The 20,950-nt window shown below is 47.2% G+C and overlaps 2 protein-coding genes across 3 annotated transcripts in view; one reads left to right on the forward strand and one right to left on the reverse strand.

The window, feature by feature from the left end:
* Positions 1-19,933, forward strand: part of TIMP3 (TIMP metallopeptidase inhibitor 3) — a 59,013-nt gene extending 39,080 nt beyond the window's left edge. Inside the window, exons 2-5 of the mRNA XM_045463700.1 lie at positions 6,060-6,142; positions 13,983-14,094; positions 14,802-14,923; positions 16,003-19,933. Of these exons, the coding sequence (XP_045319656.1) occupies positions 6,060-6,142; positions 13,983-14,094; positions 14,802-14,923; positions 16,003-16,200 (515 nt within the window). The 3' untranslated portion in view covers positions 16,201-19,933. The remainder of the gene's footprint in view (positions 1-6,059; positions 6,143-13,982; positions 14,095-14,801; positions 14,924-16,002) is intronic.
* Positions 1-20,950, reverse strand: part of SYN3 (synapsin III) — a 465,355-nt gene that overhangs the window by 285,730 nt on the left and 158,675 nt on the right. The window lies entirely within an intron of this gene.

Below are 20,950 nucleotides of genomic sequence, written 5' to 3' on the forward strand. Positions count from 1 at the left end.
CAGTATAGCATCTGTTTAGCTTCAGGGTTACAGCGTGCCTGTTTATATATACATTGTCTCATCTAATTAATCAGCCTAATTAACCTCAGACTCATGGTATTGTGAGAAACCTCAGGGATCATCAGGTTTTGTGGTTTCTAAATTATTTTATTTTCTTCCTTAAAAGCTTGCTGAGGAGCATAGTATGCTAAACAGATGATATTCTGTTATATTGCTGACGGTGATTACTTACAGGTTCTTGTTACTAATCAGAGGGCATGTGTGTGACAGTGATTGGGACAGAGTAGTGGTGTGGTCCAAAGGATAGGGGATCACTGGGGGCTTAGCAGGGGGCTTTCCTCCTAGGGACCAATCCTCCTCTCTGATCCTTAGCAGACCTGACAGGGTGTGGGGAGGTGGAGGAAATTATGAACTGGTTTTCAATCAGTACAAATCCCATGAAAAGGTTTTCAGGCAGTCTGCTTTCCTGGGAGACCCACCAACTTTTGTTCCACTAGGAAGCAAAACCAGCCTCAGGGGACTTGACTTCCTTTTCATAGTTGGAAAAAGGGGACAACAATAGCCACTGCATAGAGTTATCATGAGAATAGAGCAGGATTGCATGCATGCACTGCTTGGCACACAGGAGGGGCTTAAAAAATGGTGGTTGTTGTTATCAATGTGTTCTAGACCCTCCCTCTCCTCTACACTTACTGGTGTGATGCAACGAAATGCAGGGAGCTGATGGTTAACGAGTGGGTGGGCAGCTGGAGAAGCAAGAGAGCCTGACCCTGCCCTATTTGGACAGGCTAAAATGCAGCATCTCATGGGGCACAGGACCAGGGAATTGCTTAGTGGGCTGAGCCAGATGGTCTGTGGGCCTGCCTTGCGGTGGGTCCCTTGCTTGTCTTTGTTAGGAGCTCTCAGCCTCAGAAAGGCCCTGTGGATGGCAACCAGGAAATAACCATCAAATGAGTATCAGAGACATCCTGACCCCTCTTTCCCTGGAAGGAAAGTCCAATTCTGGGAAGGCAAGTGAGCCCACAGTGCAGGCCTTTCTGCTTACCTAGACCTTGCCTGCTAGGGTCCTGTCAGAAGAATGTTTCCCTCCCTGGGGTTGACACTAACAGTGACTTCTGCTTTTGGAGAAATTCATTCTAGCTGCTGGCCAGGTGGGCCTTCCTTAGCCCTGCTATCCTCCTAAAAATCATACCTTAAGCCAGCAAAATCATTCTATAGGGCCTTCAGAGAGACAGGAATGGGAGTGTGTGTGTGTGTGTGTGGGGGGGAGGTGGGTGGGTGTGCATGTGTGTGGCACTGGAAGTATCATACTCACTAGATGGCTGAATCACCTCCTCTACTGTGGGGAGGATTTGTAGTGTTCTCAACAGGATCCTAACATGGGTAGAATCCATAGTCTTAAGTTGGTATACATTAATTCAGTTAAGGGATCCTTGATCCAAAATCCAGCCAAACTTTCAGTTTTCCAGCCTACTAGTAGGAAACTTCAACTCTCGGATCGGGGTAGAAATGTCTGGATTTGATTGAAGATGGTTGGATGGGGGGTAGTAGGAGAGGGTGAGGCAGGGGGTTTCTCATGGGTGTCTTGTCCCCCTCTGACTATGCTGATGAATAGCGGATGTGCAGTTTCTGGACACAGCAAGCAGTAAGCTGCAATCTTGTTTGCCACTGGAATTGTTCTTTTGCTCAAAACTTGTGCCACTTGTGGTCTACATTACTATGGATGGAGGTGGGGGCAGAGAGCACACAATTATATTTCTGGAAGGGAGGTGCCTTGTTTCTTTTGTTTTTGCAAGCTCTTACTAGCCCTCCCCACAAAAAAATTATTTAAAGAAAGAATATGATATAGAGATATTACCTTTACCCCTGGATCCTCAGGTGTATGATATATTTAAAAGGGCCCTACATATGTTTACAGATCTATGTACCAATTACATAAGCACACATAGCCTGGTCAGTTTCTTCTTATAGACGTTAAGTGAAAATACTGTTTACTCTGTTTTCCTTTGACCTCCATACCTCTGGAAGCCCAGGTTCCTTTCACAAGGGGAAATAAGAGGTTCCAAGACTGAGAGTCGGGCTGGGCTGTTCGTCATTCCCCCCTTCTCTGACTGATGCCTTCATACCTTGGAGATTAGCCCTCTAGCCATGAACTTTTAAACTTTGTCTTCCCACTAGGTGTGCTCTGTGGAGGTAGGAAATGGGACTTCTATTTCTCGTCATCACCCCCGCCAGCACACCAACCCAGCTCACGCCCATGTTGGTTTGGCTGCTGGGGGACGCTGGGTAGACGGTGTGGGGCCATGTTCTAGCCTGAAGGAGCATAAAGAAAACCTGTGTCTAGCTCAGCCCCTCTATAAATCTGGCTTCCAGCCACTACACCAAGGTGGCAGGAACGGCCCACATGCTGCCAGCTCTAAGTTTGGAAACTGTCTTCTGTTGTTGTTGGAGAACCGTGACCTCCCACACCTCCCCTGTCCACTGTGGCCCCCAGGCCAGCGAATGCCTAGGAAGCACCCTTAATGCCAAGCAAGAAAGTACAAAATAGCACACATTTGCATTGCAGAGAGAGAAACCGAAGCAAATAAAGACATGTTAATTCATAGACCTAATAGGCAGATTTGAGGTTGGCTGGTGTTTTTACTGTGGACGAACTTTGTGGATCTCTTTGGGAGAGCAGAAAGTTACTTAATTTTAGTCCAGTTGGGTGCAGTTTTGTTTTTATAAAGAAAACACTGGTGTGGTCTCTGTGCTGGGCCTTTTCTGCTTGTCTTTCTGGACCATAACCATGTGATCTCATTTGGTCCTGGTTGGCTGCTGTTGGATTACATGTGGGTGATGAGATAGGATAGGTACCTGCGATGAGGTGGGTACTCCAGACTTAAAAACACCTTGTACGTTTGTTCTGACCAGTTTATGTGTGTCCACCGACATCTCCATGAAGTTCTGCATGATATCTTGAGGGGCTTGCCTTTCTTCCCATCCCAGAGAGAACCCCTAGGCCTTTGCTTACAGTGTATGTTAGAAGCTGAAGATGCTCAGATAGACAAAGAACAACAGAAGTCACAGTGGTGGTGGTGGTGGTACTCTAACAGCAGTGACAGCAGACACACTGTTCTCAGTGTTTGTACTTAACCCTCACAGCATGAGGGTTAGGAGGAAGTGTTATAGATTAAGAAATGAAGGCCTGGAAGGGTTTAATGACTTCCCTAAGGCCATGCAGTACCAGTGCTGGGATTTGAACTCAGGGCAGGCAGGCTCCAGAGCCCTGGCTGTTCAGTGCTTTGCCATATTGCTGCTCCACTAGAATTAAGTATATCACTTGTAAGCCACATAATGGGCATTGGGCCAAGACCATCAGAAATATTTAGGCGAAAAGAGGTGGGGAGGGCAGTCCACAGGGGTTTGCCTGAGGCCACACGGTAATGGTGGAATTGAAATGTGGCTTCCTGACTGCAAAAACTTACTCCCTTTTCAAAGAACTATTCTCAGATGAAAATGTTCCAAGCTCAGGCCATTTCAGGGTAAGGAAGGAACTGGCTCACTGTGTGTGCAGAAGCTTCCAGAAGTACCTACCTTTATGGGACAGGTCTGCTGATGACGTGTTATGTCTAAATGAAGTCAAGCCATTTTTGAGCCAGGAAAGGGTAGACGTTACTATTTAAAGGAGCCCCTTTTGCTATTTCTCCCCGCCTAAGGCAAAGACTCACTTGCTAGTTTACCTTCTGTGTTAATGAAGCAGGAGAAGGTGGAGCCAAATCAATTCAGGAAGAATCAATAGTAAAGTCCTGGCAGATATGCTTTCTGCTCAACAGTTAAGCTGTTACAACCTGACTGTGGGAGTTACTGTAGAGGAAATAGTCCCTGGGCCTCTGGGAGGCTGGCTCCCTGCCGAGGATGCTGCAACAGTTAGACACAGAGGTGGAAGCAGAATCTTGAGGGAGCTTGGCCTGGGATCTTGCCAACCTCTTATTTTACAGCAGACTTGGAAACAGACACTCGCCTCCTCCCACTGCCTCAGCTAAATTGCTAACTTTGCCAATGGGCTCTGTGTTTTACCCTCCCTGGCAAGAAGGTCTAGAGGGTCTGTTGGTTCATCTGGGTCCTGACATCACGTCTGACTGGGAGAGAAGGATCCAAATTCGTTTGGGGGAGGAACAGGACAGAATCCAGTTGAGATGGGGGAGATTGGTCCCTAATAAAGGTGTTTTGTTTTGTTTTAACTTAAGAGATTAGAGTCCAATGAATTGAGAAACACTGTGGGACATCCAAAATGGAGGATAATGGAACTACCAGAATGGGCAGGGCTGTGTGTGTGTGTGTGTGTGTGTGTGTGTGTGTGTGTGTGTGTGAGAAAGGTATTCTGCTTAACAGACATTTATTGAGTGCTTATTTTTGGGGGGGCTAAGTACAACTGGAGATAAGAAAGAGTGACAGGATCTTAGGGCTGAAAGGGTTCAATTTGTGGCTTAACGCATGGCTGCTAATGTGTGCAAAATCCATTCCATCCTGGGCAAGGTCCTAGCATGAGAGCATCCAGACTCCCTTGATGGAGACACTCTCTGTCCCTATGGAAGCTTCCCCATCTCTTGTTGCCAGTTTTGTTACTAGAGAACATTTTTGGTTGAGTCAATGAATACAACTTCTCTGCAATTTCTGCAGTGTCTTTAAGATCTCTCCATTTATTCCTCCATGTGCCCATTCTATAAATACTTTAAGACAGCTTTTGGGTACTTCTTCACTTAAAATATAAAGAGCACACACAGCCTCTTATAATCTCAAAGTAAATCCCTTCCCTCTCTGTGTTCTCAGGGCATGTAGTAAATGCCTCTCTTCCAGCCTTCCTCACACTGGGTCTGTCTAATTGTTTTCTTGTTCATAGTCAATTAATATTTACTGAGCAACTCCTTTCTGCCAGACATTGTACTACGAAATTTCAGAAGATCTTTTGTTGAATCCTTATTCCAATTCTTCAATGTAGGTAGAGTCACACCCTCTTTACAGAGGAGAAAATTGGGGTTCAGTAAAGGAGGTGGCTTCCCTTCCCTGTCTTCTTGTCTGTATAATGTGGATGCTAATACTGTCCCTGTAAGGCAGTCATGAAGAGTAAATAAATGAGGTGTACTACTGCACATAGTCGGTGTGTGACAAATGGGAGTGACTTCTAATGGCAGCAATCCTTCCATGGTCAGCCCATTCTGCTTTTGGTGATGATGATGATGATGATATTAATCATGTTTATGTAGCATACACCAAGTCTGAGACACAGTGCTGAGTTTCATGTGCATCATCTTACCTAATCCTTTCAATTAAAGAGATTGGTACCATTATCATCCTAGCTTTACAGAAGAGGAAATTGGAGGCCAGAAACCAAGTTACTTATCCACAGTCCTAATAGCCATAAAAGCAGAGCTGGGGTTAGAACAGTTCGGTTGGCTCCTGGGCACTCCCTTTTCCCATATGCTCCATCCCTCACCACATCCTAACTGTGCCATGCCATCTAAGTGCTGGGTACCCAGGGCCCGCTCAGAATGCTGACTGGGCATGGAAGGAAGCTGGGTGCACATGCATTGCAACCCTGCAGGCATGTCAGGACATGCAGAGGAAGAGCCCCAACGGAGACAGCACTCAGAAAGATGCATTGGTAGGAGAGAATAGGTCTGGGAGACCATGCAATGCTTAGATGGACAGTGGAGGAAAGGCAAGAGACTTTAACAAGAGAAGTAGATTTTCGATTATGGTGAAACCACAGAGTCAAGAAACTCCTCCAGGAGTGAGTGCAGCCTAGGAATTTCCAGGGTCGGCAATTGTGAACATTTGGGATAATTAACTTGAATGATGACTGCCTGCCTTCTTTCCTCCATTCCTCTCCCACCCCCCAGTGTCTCTCATCTGAATTCTTGCTTTTATAAACACAGTCATGTATTCAACTTGGCCCAGAGGTAAGAAAGCAATTCCAGGCACCCTGGGGGTTGGATGGCCCAACCTGAGACATGGTCCCTGATGTGGTTCAAGCCTCCCTAACCTCATTCCTGTCTGCGTCTTGCCTTTTTCTGCAGTGATCCGGGCCAAGGTGGTAGGGAAGAAGTTGGTGAAGGAGGGGCCCTTTGGCACGCTGGTCTACACCATCAAACAGATGAAGGTGAGTGACGGAAGCCCGTACCAGGAGAGTTCCTGGGTTGTTGTGTGTTTTTTTTGCCAGAAGAGTCCTGGCCAGGGGAGGCAGAGTGGGTGTATGTAGCCCCTTCTCACTGCTGGAGAGGGTGTTGCTAAGGCAGAAGAAAGGGATGGGTAGGTGAGGGCGGGGATGGGGGGTGGCTGCTTCACCCTAGGGCCAGCACAGGTGGAGTTCCTCAGAGGCCATTGTTAAGAGGCTCCACTCTGGAACCACACGGCAGAAAGCCTTGTTCCCTGGCAACTGTGAGACCTTGGCCAAGTCACTGCCCCTCTCTGGGCATTGGTCTTTCCATCTGTAAAATGAGGGGATGTGACTAGCTTGTCTTATGGGTTCTTCTGAGCTCTGACTTTTGAGTTTCAAAAGTTCCTACCAGTCTTATGCAGTTGCTGAGGTTACAACTTATGTTTAAGTCCTCGAATCTTTACACTGAACTTCGGCTGATCACAGGAACCTTATCCTGGTGTAGGAACTGCCCCTGCTTTCCCTATTTTCCCAGATCGTGCCTCCCAGCTGGTTAGCACTGTTTATTAAGCATCCTCCTATAACTGAACATATTCCTGAGCATATTTGCACCATGAAGCACACTAAGGAGGTCCATCTTAACAAAAAGAACATCAGATTTGAAACCTACAGAACTTGCTTCCTTGTCTCAGCTCCACTCCTGACTAGCCTGCTTCCCTTAGAACCACCCTTTCCTGGGCTTCAGTTTTGCCATCTGTTAACAGTGTGGGGTTGGGCTAGGTTCCCCTAAGAGCTCTTCCAACTCAGGAATTTCAGGATTCTAAGTGCCCTGGGACACTGGTGGTATTACATCTAAGGAGGAGCTGCTTTGGGTGCCAGAAGGGGGTACTTATGTCTGCCTTCGCAGAGAGGGCTGGTGGCACTTACTCACCCTGAAGAGCACAGCTGGTCCACCACCCCACCTTTGTCAGCACCTCCCTATGTGCAGCACTCTGTGTCAGGAGCCTTGGGAGCCACAAGAAAGATGGGATTCCCATGTTTAGGAAGTATAGTCAGGCTGGGAGAGAAGACACATGTGCGCGACTAAGCAGAAGTTCAAGGTGGGGTGTGCTCAGGTCCAAGGGGACTGCCAGCCCTTTTACTCACTGCCCATATTTGTGTCCTCAAAAACTAGAGCAGGACCAGACTCGCATCAGGGACTTGGTGGATGTTTATCCATCTAATGGAGAAATGAGGGTGGGACTCTACTGGCCTGAAAACTCCCCAGAGGAGACAAGCCTTTGAGCCCCAGGGTAGAACTGAATGAGAGTAGTGATAGCCTGTGGGTGGTACCCAACCATTCTGGAGGCAGACCTCCAGGCCTCGTTATTCCTGCGTCCTGAGGCCTCAGGTTTGATGTACTAAGTTTGTGGAACCTGTTGCTTTCGATTCAACTTTGGAAACATCCACAGCCTTCTGGTTATGTAATGTCCAGAGTCAGCCCTGGCTAGGTGCCCTTGGCTGCCCAAGCCTGGTCATGGGACCAGCTTATGTCTTCAGATGGCCATGGGGAGAGAAGAGTGTGGAGGGGGGGAAACCAACGAGATCAACAACAACCAAAGAAACCCCCACTGTACAGCCCCCGGCAGCCAGTGAGCAAACGCCGAAGCATGTTAGGCAAAGCAGAGGTTCAGGAAACACCCCCCTCCTGCTCTGGTACAATCCATCACATTGTGGACGCTCTGTGGCCAGCAGATCTGAGGGAAAAGCTGGGAGGCAGTGGTTCCTAAGCTTGCCCAGCTTCCCCACTTCCTTCAGGGCCCGGATGCCAGGGTGATGAGAGGCCCTTCCTGTGGGCAAAATGTCCCACTTCCCCCTGGCTGGTGCCAGGCCGGCCTCTGCGGGGTGTTCAGAGGCCAAGTTACATTTGTTCACCCATCAGCTTCAGAGCACACACTCACTCCCGGGCTGGTGGCGTCACACTGTCCGTTCACTATCCTTCACCCAGGTTCATGGAACCAGGGTGCTAGACACGGGAAAGTAAAATTCCTTGTTTTACTTCTGACACAGGCTCAGAGGGGAAATGACTTGCCCAGTCATGCATTTAATTAAAGACAGATCTGGTTCCCAAGCTAAGGTGTTGGGATTCCTTCCCAATCCTGTGTGTTCTTTACATGACTCCTCAAATCTCCCTGCCATGTCGCTTTGATCATTGATCACTGTCTAATGCCTTTTCATTAACTCTGCCCCTCCTACAAGCCCAATATTAGATTACTCCTGGAAGGGTCATTGCCCTTCTATCCTGAGAGGCCACTGAATTCTGCTGGTCTCCAGGTAGCAGTTGGCTAATCAGGTGTGGGATGTAGGAACTGGAGTAGTTCATCCAACTGTCCCTCCCCGCTCCCCTTGCCTTCTCACCTCTCTCTGTGCTGAACACTATGCTTCAGGCCTGGGATAGAAAGATAATGTTTGTTATAATGAAAATAAGACTGTATTCAAATAACATGTTTTGAGCATTTACTGTGTACCCGGCATTCTGCTAAGCCTTTGCATGGATCAGTCCTCACAACAGCCCTGTGAAGCAGACACACATTATTCTCTATTTTACAGGTGAGATAACTGAGACTTAGAAAGGTCATGTAATAGTCAAGTTCATACCACTAGAAAGTGGCAGACTGGAGGGAAGCTATAGAGCCTTTGCCAACAAGGAGATTATAGAACAGCCGAGCTGCATTCATCAATCCTGCCCACCCCCACCCCAGTTGTATGTAGTTCCCCCAGGGAACAAAAAGATGTTAGCTTGGCTTTGTCGTTTATCTTCCAGCAGTGTAGCTCTTGACTTGCAACATCCTGCAAAGGGTGTACTGAAAACTCTTTGTAGGAGGGAAGGAGGAGAGGCCAGGGAGGCGAGCCTGCATGAGTTTTGGCACTGGTCCCTGGGTGGCTTTGTTCTAGTGGATTAGAGAGTCTACCCCAGAGAGTCAGACGGGGTGAGCCAGGGCTCCCTTAGAGCAGGACTGAAGGAACTCTGAGAACGTGAGAATTTGAGCCATCCTGTCTAACCTCTCTCTTCTGTCTCAGAGTTCCCACCCCCTCCCCTGGAACTTCTTACACAGATGAAAGGCAGGCAGACCCTCTCTCATATGCTAATTCCAGAACCTCTGGTCCCACTTTGCAGGCCCCTCTTGAGTGTGCAGAGACCCACAGGTGTGTGTGTGTGGGAGCATTTGAATGTTAAGGGGGCTTACTGCAAGCCTAAGGTTGGAGATTAGCTGGAGCAGAGGCACTGGGCTGCAGTGCAAAGGTGGAAGTTTCCAGAATTGGTCGCTCTAATCTATAGGGACCTTATCTCCCATCAGGACCATGAGAAAGCGGTCTGCTTTGCCAGGAGCTGCAGTCTGTACAGTGGAGACATGCTCCCAGGCTGGCGCAGCGGGGGACAACACGTGGGGAACATTATGTCCCAGCTGGTCCCGGGAGGGTCCCATGGGGAGGCCCACTGGTCATGTGCTTTGCATGTCCTGACTCTGGGCAGGACAGATTTGCTGGGCAAATGGAATGCTTGGCCCCTGGGGACTTCCTTCCTTCAGTGGTCTGTCTAATCAAATGAGCACTATAGCAAGGTCTCGCCTTTGAAGCTCCAGCTGGAAGCCTCTCTGACCCTCCAGCCCAAAGGGAACTGTTCTCTTCTCAATGCCTGTAACTCTTTCTGGTCTGGGTCTCTCGTCCAGCCCTCAGCAGAGACTGCCTGCATTGTCATGTGCTCTGCCCCCCACCCCTTGCTAGACAGCCTGTTCTGTAAGAGAAAGGCTGTACACTTGGTATCTCAGTCAAGCATCTAATGTCTCTGAAACTCAGGTTCTTGGTCTGCAAAGGAGAATAAGTTGGGGGTTGAAAGGAGTTCACGATGTAAGACAGCACCCAGCACAGTTCTCACCTCTGGCAGCCAAGCCAGAATTATTTGACATAGTGATGACATTTCATGCTGTCAATGTAGAGTGAAGAGCAGGCTTTCCATAAGAAATACTCAAAGCCCCCCAGATCCAGAAACTTCTTTCTTACATTATTTGTCTCTTTACCCCAAGGGAAGCTAACTTCTTAGAACTTTTGTGTACATACTACCAAGAGGGGAGGCCCAGAGGCTCATAGAGTCCAATGTGGTGTGTGTCTACACACAATAGAACATTATTCAGCCTTAAAAAAGGACATCTTTTCATTTTGACAACATGGATGAACCTGGAGGACATTTTACGCTAAGTGAAATAAGCCAGACACAGAAAGACAAATAGAGCTTAATCTCACTTTTATGTGGAATCTAAAAAAGCTGAACTCACAGTTGAACCTCTCACAGAAGCAGAGTAGAATGCTGGTCACTAGGGGCTGGGGGTTGGTGGAGATGAGGAAAAATGTTGGTTAAAGGGTACAGACTTTCCGTTCTGTAGGATGAATAAGTTCTGGAGATCTGATGTACAGCATGGTGACTGTAGTTAATAATACCAGATTGAGGGGCACCTGGGTGGCTCAGTCGGTTAAGTGACTGACTCTTAGTTTCAGCTCAGGTCATGATCTCATGCTTTCGTGGGTTCAAGCCCCACATCGGGCTCTGTGTTGGCAGTGTGGAGACTGCTTGGGATTTTCTCTCTCCCCCTTTCTCTCTCACCATCGCTGCCTCTCTCTCCCAAAGTAAATAAATGTTAAAAATAATAATAGCAATACCAGATTGAATACTAGAAATTTGCTAAGAAAACAGATCTTAAGTGTTCTCACACACACACAAAAGGTAACTATGGGAGGTGAGGGATGTGTTAATTATCCTGATTGTGGTAACTATTTCACAATGTATACATATATCAAAACAGCCTGTTGTATACCTTAAATATATGCATTTTTATTTGTTGATCATACCTCACTAAAGCTGGAGAGAGAGAGAGAAAGAAAGAGATAGAGAGAGAGAGAGAGAGCGAGAACAACCTGCCTAGTCTGAAGTTCAATCCAGCTTTAAATCTCTGCTTTAAAAGATAAGGTTGGGCAAAGAGCCATGGAAAGAAGAGGAACAAACCTTTCCCTCTGCTGATAGAAATTTCAGTAGAACTAGTTTTAAGCTAACTTTTAGTGAATAATGTGCTCCAAGCACTATTCTAAGTCATTTAATTCTCAAAAACATTTTATGGAGTAATACGTTACCCCATTTTACAGGTGAAGAAACTGAGACCCAAAGAGGTAAAGTAGCTTTCCAAGTGGCTAATAAGTGGCAGAGACAAGAATCAGACTGGCTGGCTGTCTCCAGAACCAGAGTTTACCATTAATCCTCCAGTGCTTTGACTGGATTTGATTACCTTTAACATCGTTTCCAATTCTGAGATTCTCTGATTCTCTGATTGCAGGACACTTCAAATGTATTACAGTCTTCCTAAATTTGTCAAACCAATTCTCAGTCTCTATGCATATAGACCTAATGATACTTTCGGGATCGATATTTAGGTCAAGATGGGATCATTATAAAGAAAAGATAACGAAATGAGTACCATCTGCCTTTACCATATTGTCACACTCAAAAGTGACGCTAAGTGGCAGTGCTGTGTCTGTCAGACCCAATCACTTACGATGTACTAAAGTTCTGATACTGCATGCAAGTGCTACAAGCCCTGTTAAAATCAAGATTCCTTCAAATTCCAAAGTAGTGAGAACTGAGCAGCTGAAGTCACTGGACCCTAGACAGGGACTGATCCTCACTCATAAAGCAGAAAGGAGATGAAGGGGAAATACCAACAAGGATGTACTGAGGCTCTGATGGCCTTGGGTCTGCAATATCTCAGAGCGAGGACTAAGTTGAAACATTTGCCAGGAACTCAAGGAACATCCACACCAGAGGAGAAGCTGATGGGCACAGAGGGAGTGCAGGGAATGTTTTTGGAAGGCCACACTGGATGGCATGCACACAGCAGTGCTCTTAAGCATGGTTCCTGTTAAAGCCAGAGAGGCACCATCCATCACTGAGGAAGTGGGGGGTACGATCTGACCCGCCCCTGCTCCCCCGCGGCATAATTGAAAACTGAGTGTGGACAGCACTTCTCACAGTGCTTGGCTGCGTTTCCTCGTTCAGCTGGTGAGCCTCTCGGGAGAAGAGGGCTAAAAGAGAGGCCAGGTAAATTAAAACCATCTGCACTGATGGTTGCACACAATTAGGGCAGCGTTCCCCTTAAAAAGGCAGAGGCTCCCAAACTCTGTGGGTCCAACAGACACTCTATGACGGTGGAGGTCCTCGTGGACCACCTACCCCCACCATCCAGTCCCCACTTAATAGAAAGTAAGGAGAAAACCCGGCCCATTAGTACAAATGGGAGGCACTTAGATGAGACACCAATGAGCGATGTCTAGCTTTTTATTAATTACCATAAGTAAATTAATAACGCATGCCAGGAGCTAAAGGAGAGACGTTGTCCTGTTGTAAACCCCTGGAGACCACCAGCCATCCAGGGCCTGTGTGCTCTGAGAGCTGGGAGGATAATGGGATTGGGCAACACCTCGCTGCCCCCTTCTACCTTCACCCACTCACACAGTTAACACAGATTCCTTGACAGATCTGAACCCATGTAAGACTCATGGCCATGACCTGGAATCACCAAGTGGGTCCAGCCTCATTATGGTCATACCAATGGCTCTGAGCACATGCACATAAAGGAGGTGCAACAGCCATAAATAGCATTTGCCTGTATCAGAGGCCCTTGGGCATGACTGTGTGAGGCCACAGGAAGAGAGACCATAGGATAATGGTTAAGAGCATGGGCTCTGGAGCAGATGTGCCCATCTGGAGTCCTGCTTCTGCCATTTGCCAACCATAAGGCCTTAGATTAGCCACTTAACCTGCCTGGGGCCCAGGATCCTCACCTATAAAATGGGCATAAATAGTTCCTGTCTCATGGGGACGTTATGGGGGTTAATATTAGAGTGGGATTTCTCAACTTTGGTACCACTGATATTTGGGGACAGATAACTCTGCTGCAGGGGCTATCCCATGCATTACAGGATATTTAAGAGCATTCCGGGCCTCTTCCCACAGACGCCGGTAGCAGCCACACCCCCTCCTGTTTGTGACAATCAAAAATGTCTCCAGACACTGTCAGATGTCTCCTGAGGTGGGGATAAAACTGCCTCCAGTTGAGAACCGCCGTCTTAGAGGATGTTGTAGATAAAAATGGCCAAATATCACCATTTTCATACAGTTCAACTTAACAATTATAAAGTGTTTAGTTTAAAAATCTAGAAATTTTTGTATACATGTTTATAGGCTTTGCCTGGGGTAAAGGAAACCAGTGCTTTCAACAGATGCTCAGAAAGATACAAGCATGGAGAACCCTGGCCCTGAGTTCAACTTCCACCAACCAAACACAATTTCTGAGTCCTTGTCTGTAAAATGGGTACAAGAATGCCTACCTCTTTGGGTTCTTAGGAGGAGACAGTGAGGGGAATGTAAATGGAATGCTTTTATACACTGAAAAATGTCAGGGAGATGTCATCAGAATGCTGGCCATCTGCCTTTTCGGCACGTGGGGGTCAAGGTTGGTGAGGTGGGCAAGGACCCCTTTCACAGCAAATTGCATGGATTTCTAGAAAGGTTTGGGATCTGAGAAGAGCATATGTCTGGTGCCGTGCTGTGGGTGTGTTAAAACGGGAGGTGTGACTGGCTGTATGGGAAGGTTTCTCCAGGATGGCACCACCGTGGCTCAGACAAGAGGAGGAGAAATGGCTGGGGAGGTCAGTGGCCACACGATGGTGGATTAAGGGAGTCAGATTCCCATAGAACAAATGACAGCAGGCTCTCCGAGCCCTGGTCCTGTTCTCATGACGTTCCTTCTGCCCACAGATGTACCGAGGCTTCACCAAGATGCCCCACGTGCAGTACATCCACACAGAAGCTTCTGAAAGTCTCTGTGGCCTCAAGCTAGAAGTCAACAAGTACCAGTACCTGCTGACAGGTAACAGCCAACTCTAGCATTTAGGTCAGGGTTTGGCCAAGGTCCAGCAGTCCTTCACTTCAGAAGGCTAGAGAAGGAGTGATTGACCCAGAGGTGTCCTTAGGACTTTGGCTTTTCACCCAATGAATTATAAGGACTGTCTGGTGTTGAGTGCACTTGGCTTGGCCTATGGTAGGAGCTCAAGGCGCTACACTGAGCTGGGTTTTAGTGTGGATGCCACCACTGGCCCTGTGACGGAAACGGAGTTTTGTCTAGTTTGACACATTCTCAGCTTTACTATATAAATCAAAAGGGATTGCTAGGACCTGTTCCTCTATACCCCCACAGTCAACCTATTTATTAGGTCTGTTTGTGAAAGTTACCCACCTACAGGCAGTCAGTGTAGGAAAGGAAAAAAACAAGAACAAAACCAAGAAACCACTGACGGGGACGGGAAGGGTTGATCTCCGTCCCAACTCTAGGGCTTCATGGGTTTAAGAAGCAAGTCATTTAACCTCTCTGAGCTTTGTTTTCCCCACCTGGGAAATGGGGACACAGTTTTCCCTAAAACGTATCAGGAAGGATGAAGTAAAATCACAGGATTGGAAAGTATTTAGCACAGTACCTGGTCTAAGGTGGGTTCTCCATAGGTGAGAATTCTTTCTCACCAGCCCTGTGGCTGGGCTCTGGACACAACAACTCTCCTCTTGTCCTCTTTCCTCCTCTAGGCCGCGTCTACGATGGTAAGATGTACACAGGACTGTGCAACTTCGTGGAGAGGTGGGACCAGCTCACCCTCTCCCAGCGCAAGGGGCTCAACTACCGGTATCACCTGGGTTGTAACTGCAAGGTAATCCCTGGAGAGGGCAGGCAGGGGAGGTGCTGGCTCATGGCCCCCAGAAACATCAGTTCCTGCTGTACTGGGCACTGGGCCCTTGTGCTGAGAAGGGTCTGCATGTCGGGCCAGAGCGGAAGGTCGAGTGTGAACAGGGGTGGTGAGGAATGTTGCCCCCTGGCTGAGTGGTGAAGAAGGTGGGGGAAGAATGCCTTTCTGCTATAATCTGCCCACCCGAGGCTGCCCACTTGGCAGCAGCTGGGGCATGAGGACTCTTCAGTGTCCCTGGCCTCTCCTGTGGCTCAAGGTTGTGGCAGGTACCAGATCCTTATAGTGGCAGGTCCTGCAAGCAGTCCCAAGTGAGTTCACCAGGGCAGCTGCCTCACTGATGGGCAAGCTGGCACAGGACTACTGATACCAAATGCTGTGGAAGGTCTAACCAGGGCCAATTCCTTGACTCAAGCGCAGAGTTCATGGCACACAGCCTGCCTGCTGTGGGAGGGAGCTGGGCAGTTCTGTCACTGAATTCTCACAACTTTGTGTAGTGTTTATTACTACTATGCTCATTTTGCAGATGAGAAAATAGAGGCTCAGGGAGCTTAAGTAACAAGCCCTAGGTCACACAGCTCCCCGATTTCACACAGCTCATGTGATTTCTAGTCGATGGCAGCTAGATGCCCAAAGTTTATGCTTTAATCTTTCTAATTCCTCAGTTTCCACCACAGCTGAGATCTCTCATCCTTGCTTGTTACCACTTGAGAAAGAAGAGTTTTCTCAAATGTCTAGTTCCACCACTTTCTGGCTGTGTAAATCAGAGCAAGTTCCTTAACCTCTCTGAGCCTCTGGTTCCTTATCTGTAAAGGGAGATAGATCTGTTATGAGAACTAAAGAGAATAGCATAGAAGCACTTAGCAGGATATCTGCTACACGGTGGCACTCGGCAGGTGTTAGTGGGTGTTACTTACATTATTTTCACCAAGGGACTGATGTGGCTGGGCTCCACCTGCAGTGCTCTGAATCCAGACTGGAGCAAGCATCAGGACTGGGGCCACCATGGCAGAGCCCACCAACCTCTGGCTGTTATCTAATTGCAGATCAAATCCTGCTACTACCTGCCTTGCTTTGTGACCTCCAAGAACGAGTGCCTCTGGACCGATATGCTCTCCAATTTCGGCTACCCTGGCTACCAGTCCAAACACTATGCCTGCATCCGGCAGAAGGGTGGTTACTGCAGCTGGTACCGAGGATGGGCGCCCCCGGACAAAAGCATCATCAATGCCACAGACCCCTGAGCACCAGACCCTTCCCCACCCTTCCCTCCCTTCCCGCTGAGCTTCCCTCGGACACTAACTCTTCCCAGATGATGACAATGACATTAGTGCCTGTTTTCTTGCAAATTTAGCACTTTGAACACTTAAGGAAAAGTCTATGCTGTCATATGGAGTTTATTTGGAACCATCCTCCTGGCCCCACCCTGCCCCTTCTTTTTGGTTTTGACATCACCCATTTCCACGCGGGAATTTTTGGTGCCATGCCAGAAAGAATGAGGAATGCACACTCCTCTTCTTCGTGATGATATAATCTATTTTTTTAGGAAAACAGAAACCGAAAAACTACCCCATTTGGGCATTGTAACACCTACCCCTCTCTCTTCTCCCCCACCTCACCATCTCCCAGACCCGCTTCCCTCGACCCTTGTCCTCCATCCCAGTACATAAAAGACACAGACAAGGAAGTTGCTGAAAGGTCAACTGTTTCAGGATGAGTCCAGGGCAGCAAGCAGATAGACTCAAGGTCCGCAGAAGACCATATACACTGAGGAGATGCTACTGCATTGTCCAACCAGACTATGTCTGTCTGTGTCTGCACGTAAGAGTGAGGGAGGGAAGGAAGAAACTGCAGGAGAGGGTCTGAGAGGGTGCAGCACACTCAATTCCCCCCAGCCCAGTGATGCTGGGGTTGACCAGATGTTTCTGAGTCCGGCAAGCAGCCAGCACAGAATAACAGAACTTTCTTAGTTGATGAAGACTTAAACATCTGCCTGAGGTCAGGAGGCAATTTGCCTGCCTTGTACAAAAGCTCAGGTGAAAGACTGAGATGAATGTCTTTCCTCTCTCTATCTCCCACAAGACTTCCTCCTGGAAAACTCTGGTAGATTTGGCTGGGAGCTTGCCTTTATGTAAATCGGAGGAATACACACATCGTACACTATCCACAGATATAGTCAAGTAGAGCTGGGTAGAGAATACTATTTCCAAAGTAGGGTTTAGCTCACCTAGGGGGATGTGTTTGTATACACATTTGCATATACCCACACGGGGACATAAGCTAATTTTTTACAGGACACAGAATTCTGTTCAATGCTGTTAAATATGCCAGTAGTATAATCTCTTCTATTTTGTTGTCGTTGCTTGTTTGAAGAAAATCATGACATTCCAAGTTGACTTTTTTTTTCATTTTAATTAAAATTTGAAATTCTGAACACCCTCGACATCCCTTTAACTGGGGTCATCTGACCTCTGTCCCTCTCCTTTTCTCCTGCTTCATGTTTGGGGCCTTCATTTAACTGCCTTACTGGCTTGGCTCAGATAAGAAATGAGAGTTAGTATGGGTCAGGGGCCTGGGCACAGGAGGGAAAGCTGCCTTGGCTAGACAGCCACTTTCCTGGATTTTGGGACAGCCTGCTCTTCTCCCAGCTCACTGGTGGGCGAACACCATCTCCTGAGGTACTCACCTCATGGGATTAAAATCGGTGGTCACTAGGGAAGCCTGACTCTGCAATCAGCTGTAGGGTTTTTGTTGTGTTTTTGTTTTTTGTTTTTTTTTGAAATAAAACTATAATATAAGTTCTCTGATTAAATAAAATTATTTTCAGTTTAAGTGTTGAAAGTGAGATGCCAAGAGTAGGTGATAATGCATATTTCACAGAGTTGGGGGTGGTAGGATGGTGATATTTAACATGATCACTCTGTCTCTTCTTTCAGATTATGGCTATTTTCCTCTTAGTATTTGTATCTTCAGTTCATTCCACTTTAGGAAACAGAGCTGCCAATTGAAACAGGATTTAAAAAAAGAAGCAGACAACACATTGTGATGTCTTGCACACACACAGACACACACACACACAGACACACACACATGCAAATACCCAGGCAAGGTATTTGGCAGAACTCCTGAGTGGGAAGGCAGTGCAGGCATCCAGTTTCCATGGTATTCATTGGATTATCTTGTACCTTTCACCCTATGGTCATGCCATTTGGCAGGTGGGAAACGGGAGGCTTTGCCCTCTCAACGCAGCTGTGTAAGCAAAAGGAGCTGAGGTCAGCGGACCAGTGGTCTTTAAAGGGTAAGCCCAAGTCCTTGGTGTTCTGAGATTTTCTTGATTTCAACCTCCAAGTCTTACAAGATGGAACCCCTGACCCAACCACACAAGTGCCCTCTCACAATTGGACATCAGCATCCCCTCTATGAAGCATTGGCCATTCTTGGTCCTTCATGGGGTCACCTCCACTCACACAAGGAGGGACCTGGGGTGAGGCCTGAGCATGAATCATCTGAAGTTTCCCTGTAGAAATGTTGGTGGAACCACAGTCCCATCTGTCAGGCCCTGTCAAAGAGAATAGCAGGTCCTGGGCAAAGAAGGGTCCTTTGCAAAGCGATGTTGGCAGAGGGCGGTTTTTGAGCTTTCTATAAGCTATAGCTTTGTTTATTTCACCTGTTCACTTACTGTATAATTTAAAGTCATTTATGTAGCTGAGACACTTCCGTATTTCAATCATATCGTGAACGTTTTATTTTGCTAAATCTTGTGTCATGTGTAGGCTTTAATATGTGTACATGTGTTTAAGAGAAAAAAAAAAAAAATGAAACCCACATGCCGCCATTTTCCTGAATCAAATTCTAAAGTGGAATGGAGGGTAAAATACTTCTACTGTGCAGGCAGCTAGACTGGCGAACTGGAGAAATGAGAAGGAACTACCACTTGACACTAATCCCTCCTCCTCCCTATCAGCATCCCAGTGCTTTCTGGAGTAGGAAGGAGGAGGGAAAACAGCAAGTACATCCATGTCCTTGCTCTGTATCAACTGGCACTGGGCAGTCTGCTGGTCATTCCCATTCTTTTTCCCCCCTTACTTTTGACCACTCAATTGGGAAGCCATGATTTCTTCTAAAAACCCAGGGCCATGGGAGCTGTGATTCCAAGACCTCTTGGCCTCATCTGGCCATCTCTTCTGCCTCCCTATCCAGAAAGCATTATACCTGGGGCTCTCTCCTCTCAGACCTGTGCTCCATCTGTCTGGGTAGATAATACCAGAGACTCCCATCCTTTACCATCACCCAGCTCCAGACCTACATCATGGCAGTCATGGTACAGCCCATGAATATCATTTTTCATATGATGGTTCTTGAACAGTTAAAGAAACAAATGACTTATTGGAACAGCTCTGTCTCAGAAACACTGTGGCCCTTAGGAGACAAGTACCCTCCCCTGCCCAGCCTTTCATCTTGTGTTTGATGATCATCAATATGGATTACCCCAAGATGGCACCCAAGGGTTTGGCTCCTGGCTACCAAAAGTAAAAATATCACTACAGTAGTTTTACACAAGGAAAACACTTTAAAAATCTGATGATAGAAGCAAAACAAAGTGTGAGAATGTAGGGGAGGTGGATATCAACAGCCTCCAAAAATTAGCATTTGGGAGACATGAGGAGGGAAAGAATTTAAGACCAGTTCGTGCTCTCGGGGGAAGGGCTTCACAGATCCTCCCATGCCCTCACCTTTTCCCTTAGCCAGTCTGCTGTCCTGAGACCCAGAAGTGATGGAGAGAAACCAACCAGAGAAAACCCTGTCTGGAAGGAATGTATTTGTTGCTAAATTTTGTAGCACTGTTTACAGTTTTCCTCCATGTTATTTATGAATTTTATATTCCGTGAATGTATATTGTCTGTAATGTTGCATAATGTTCACTTTTTATAGTGTGTCCTTTATTCTAAACAGTAAAATGGTTTTATTTCTATCACACACCTGTAGTCCCTTGCCTCCTTATATCCTGACTGCCACTGGGGGTAATATAGACAGCAGAGGGCCTTGGAAGCTGGTCCCACCTGTCCTGGCTGCAGGCAAATGAACATTCCCCTCCCTTCATTCACTTCTAGGGCTTGAGCCCACCCTGCCCCAGTCCTTTCCCAAGGTAGGAGCAGGCATTCTAGATTTCCCCCCAACTGCTAATCCAGCACTGACCTTGCTCCCTGTTTCTATGGCCAGGGTTCTCCATAGCTCTACAGAATCTGGATTCCTATCGAATTAACTATTAGTAGTTCAAGTATTCCCAGACTGGAGCCCTGACTTGGCTTTCCGTTTTCATCTAAGAATCTCACACCATGAAACTGAGAGGGGAAGGTTGCAAACATCAGTGCCTGATGCCAAACACCTGCCTGAAATTCCAAGTATGGCTTGGCCTAGTTGGAAATGCTAGGAACTCAAGAGGTCCCACTATAGCCGTGAGCCCCTCCTAGAGCTTACAGCTGGACCTGTCATCCTCAATGAGTTGGGTTGGCTGCAGACCCCTCACCCAACTTTCATCCCATTGTTGACAATGTTCCAGGGTATAGCTTTTGCCCCTATTTCAAGCTAATCTACTTTGATCACCTATCATATATCACGCACAGCACTCTACACACATGATTGCATTAAATTTCCACAACCCAATGAGGTTGTCCCACTATCATCCATAGTTTTTAGCTGAGGAAGCCAAGACTCGGGTTAACTCATTGCTCAAGACCTAGTATGCTGGCAGACTAGGATTTAAATTCATTCTGGTTTGATGATAATCCCTGAATTTTCTCTATAGTGTTCATACTTTGTTGGAATATGCCAGGTTCCACTTACCTTTCTTTTTTTTTAAATTTTATTAATTTATTTTGAAAGAGAGAGAGAGAGGGGCAGAGAGAGAAGGAGAGAGAGAATCCCAAGCAGGCTCCACACTGTCAGCACGAGCCTAACTCAGGGCTTGGACCCACAAACTGCAAGATGATGACC

Source organism: Leopardus geoffroyi, chromosome B4 (genome assembly GCF_018350155.1).
Source record: "Leopardus geoffroyi isolate Oge1 chromosome B4, O.geoffroyi_Oge1_pat1.0, whole genome shotgun sequence".
In the NCBI taxonomy this organism is placed as follows: Eukaryota; Metazoa; Chordata; class Mammalia; order Carnivora; family Felidae; genus Leopardus; species Leopardus geoffroyi.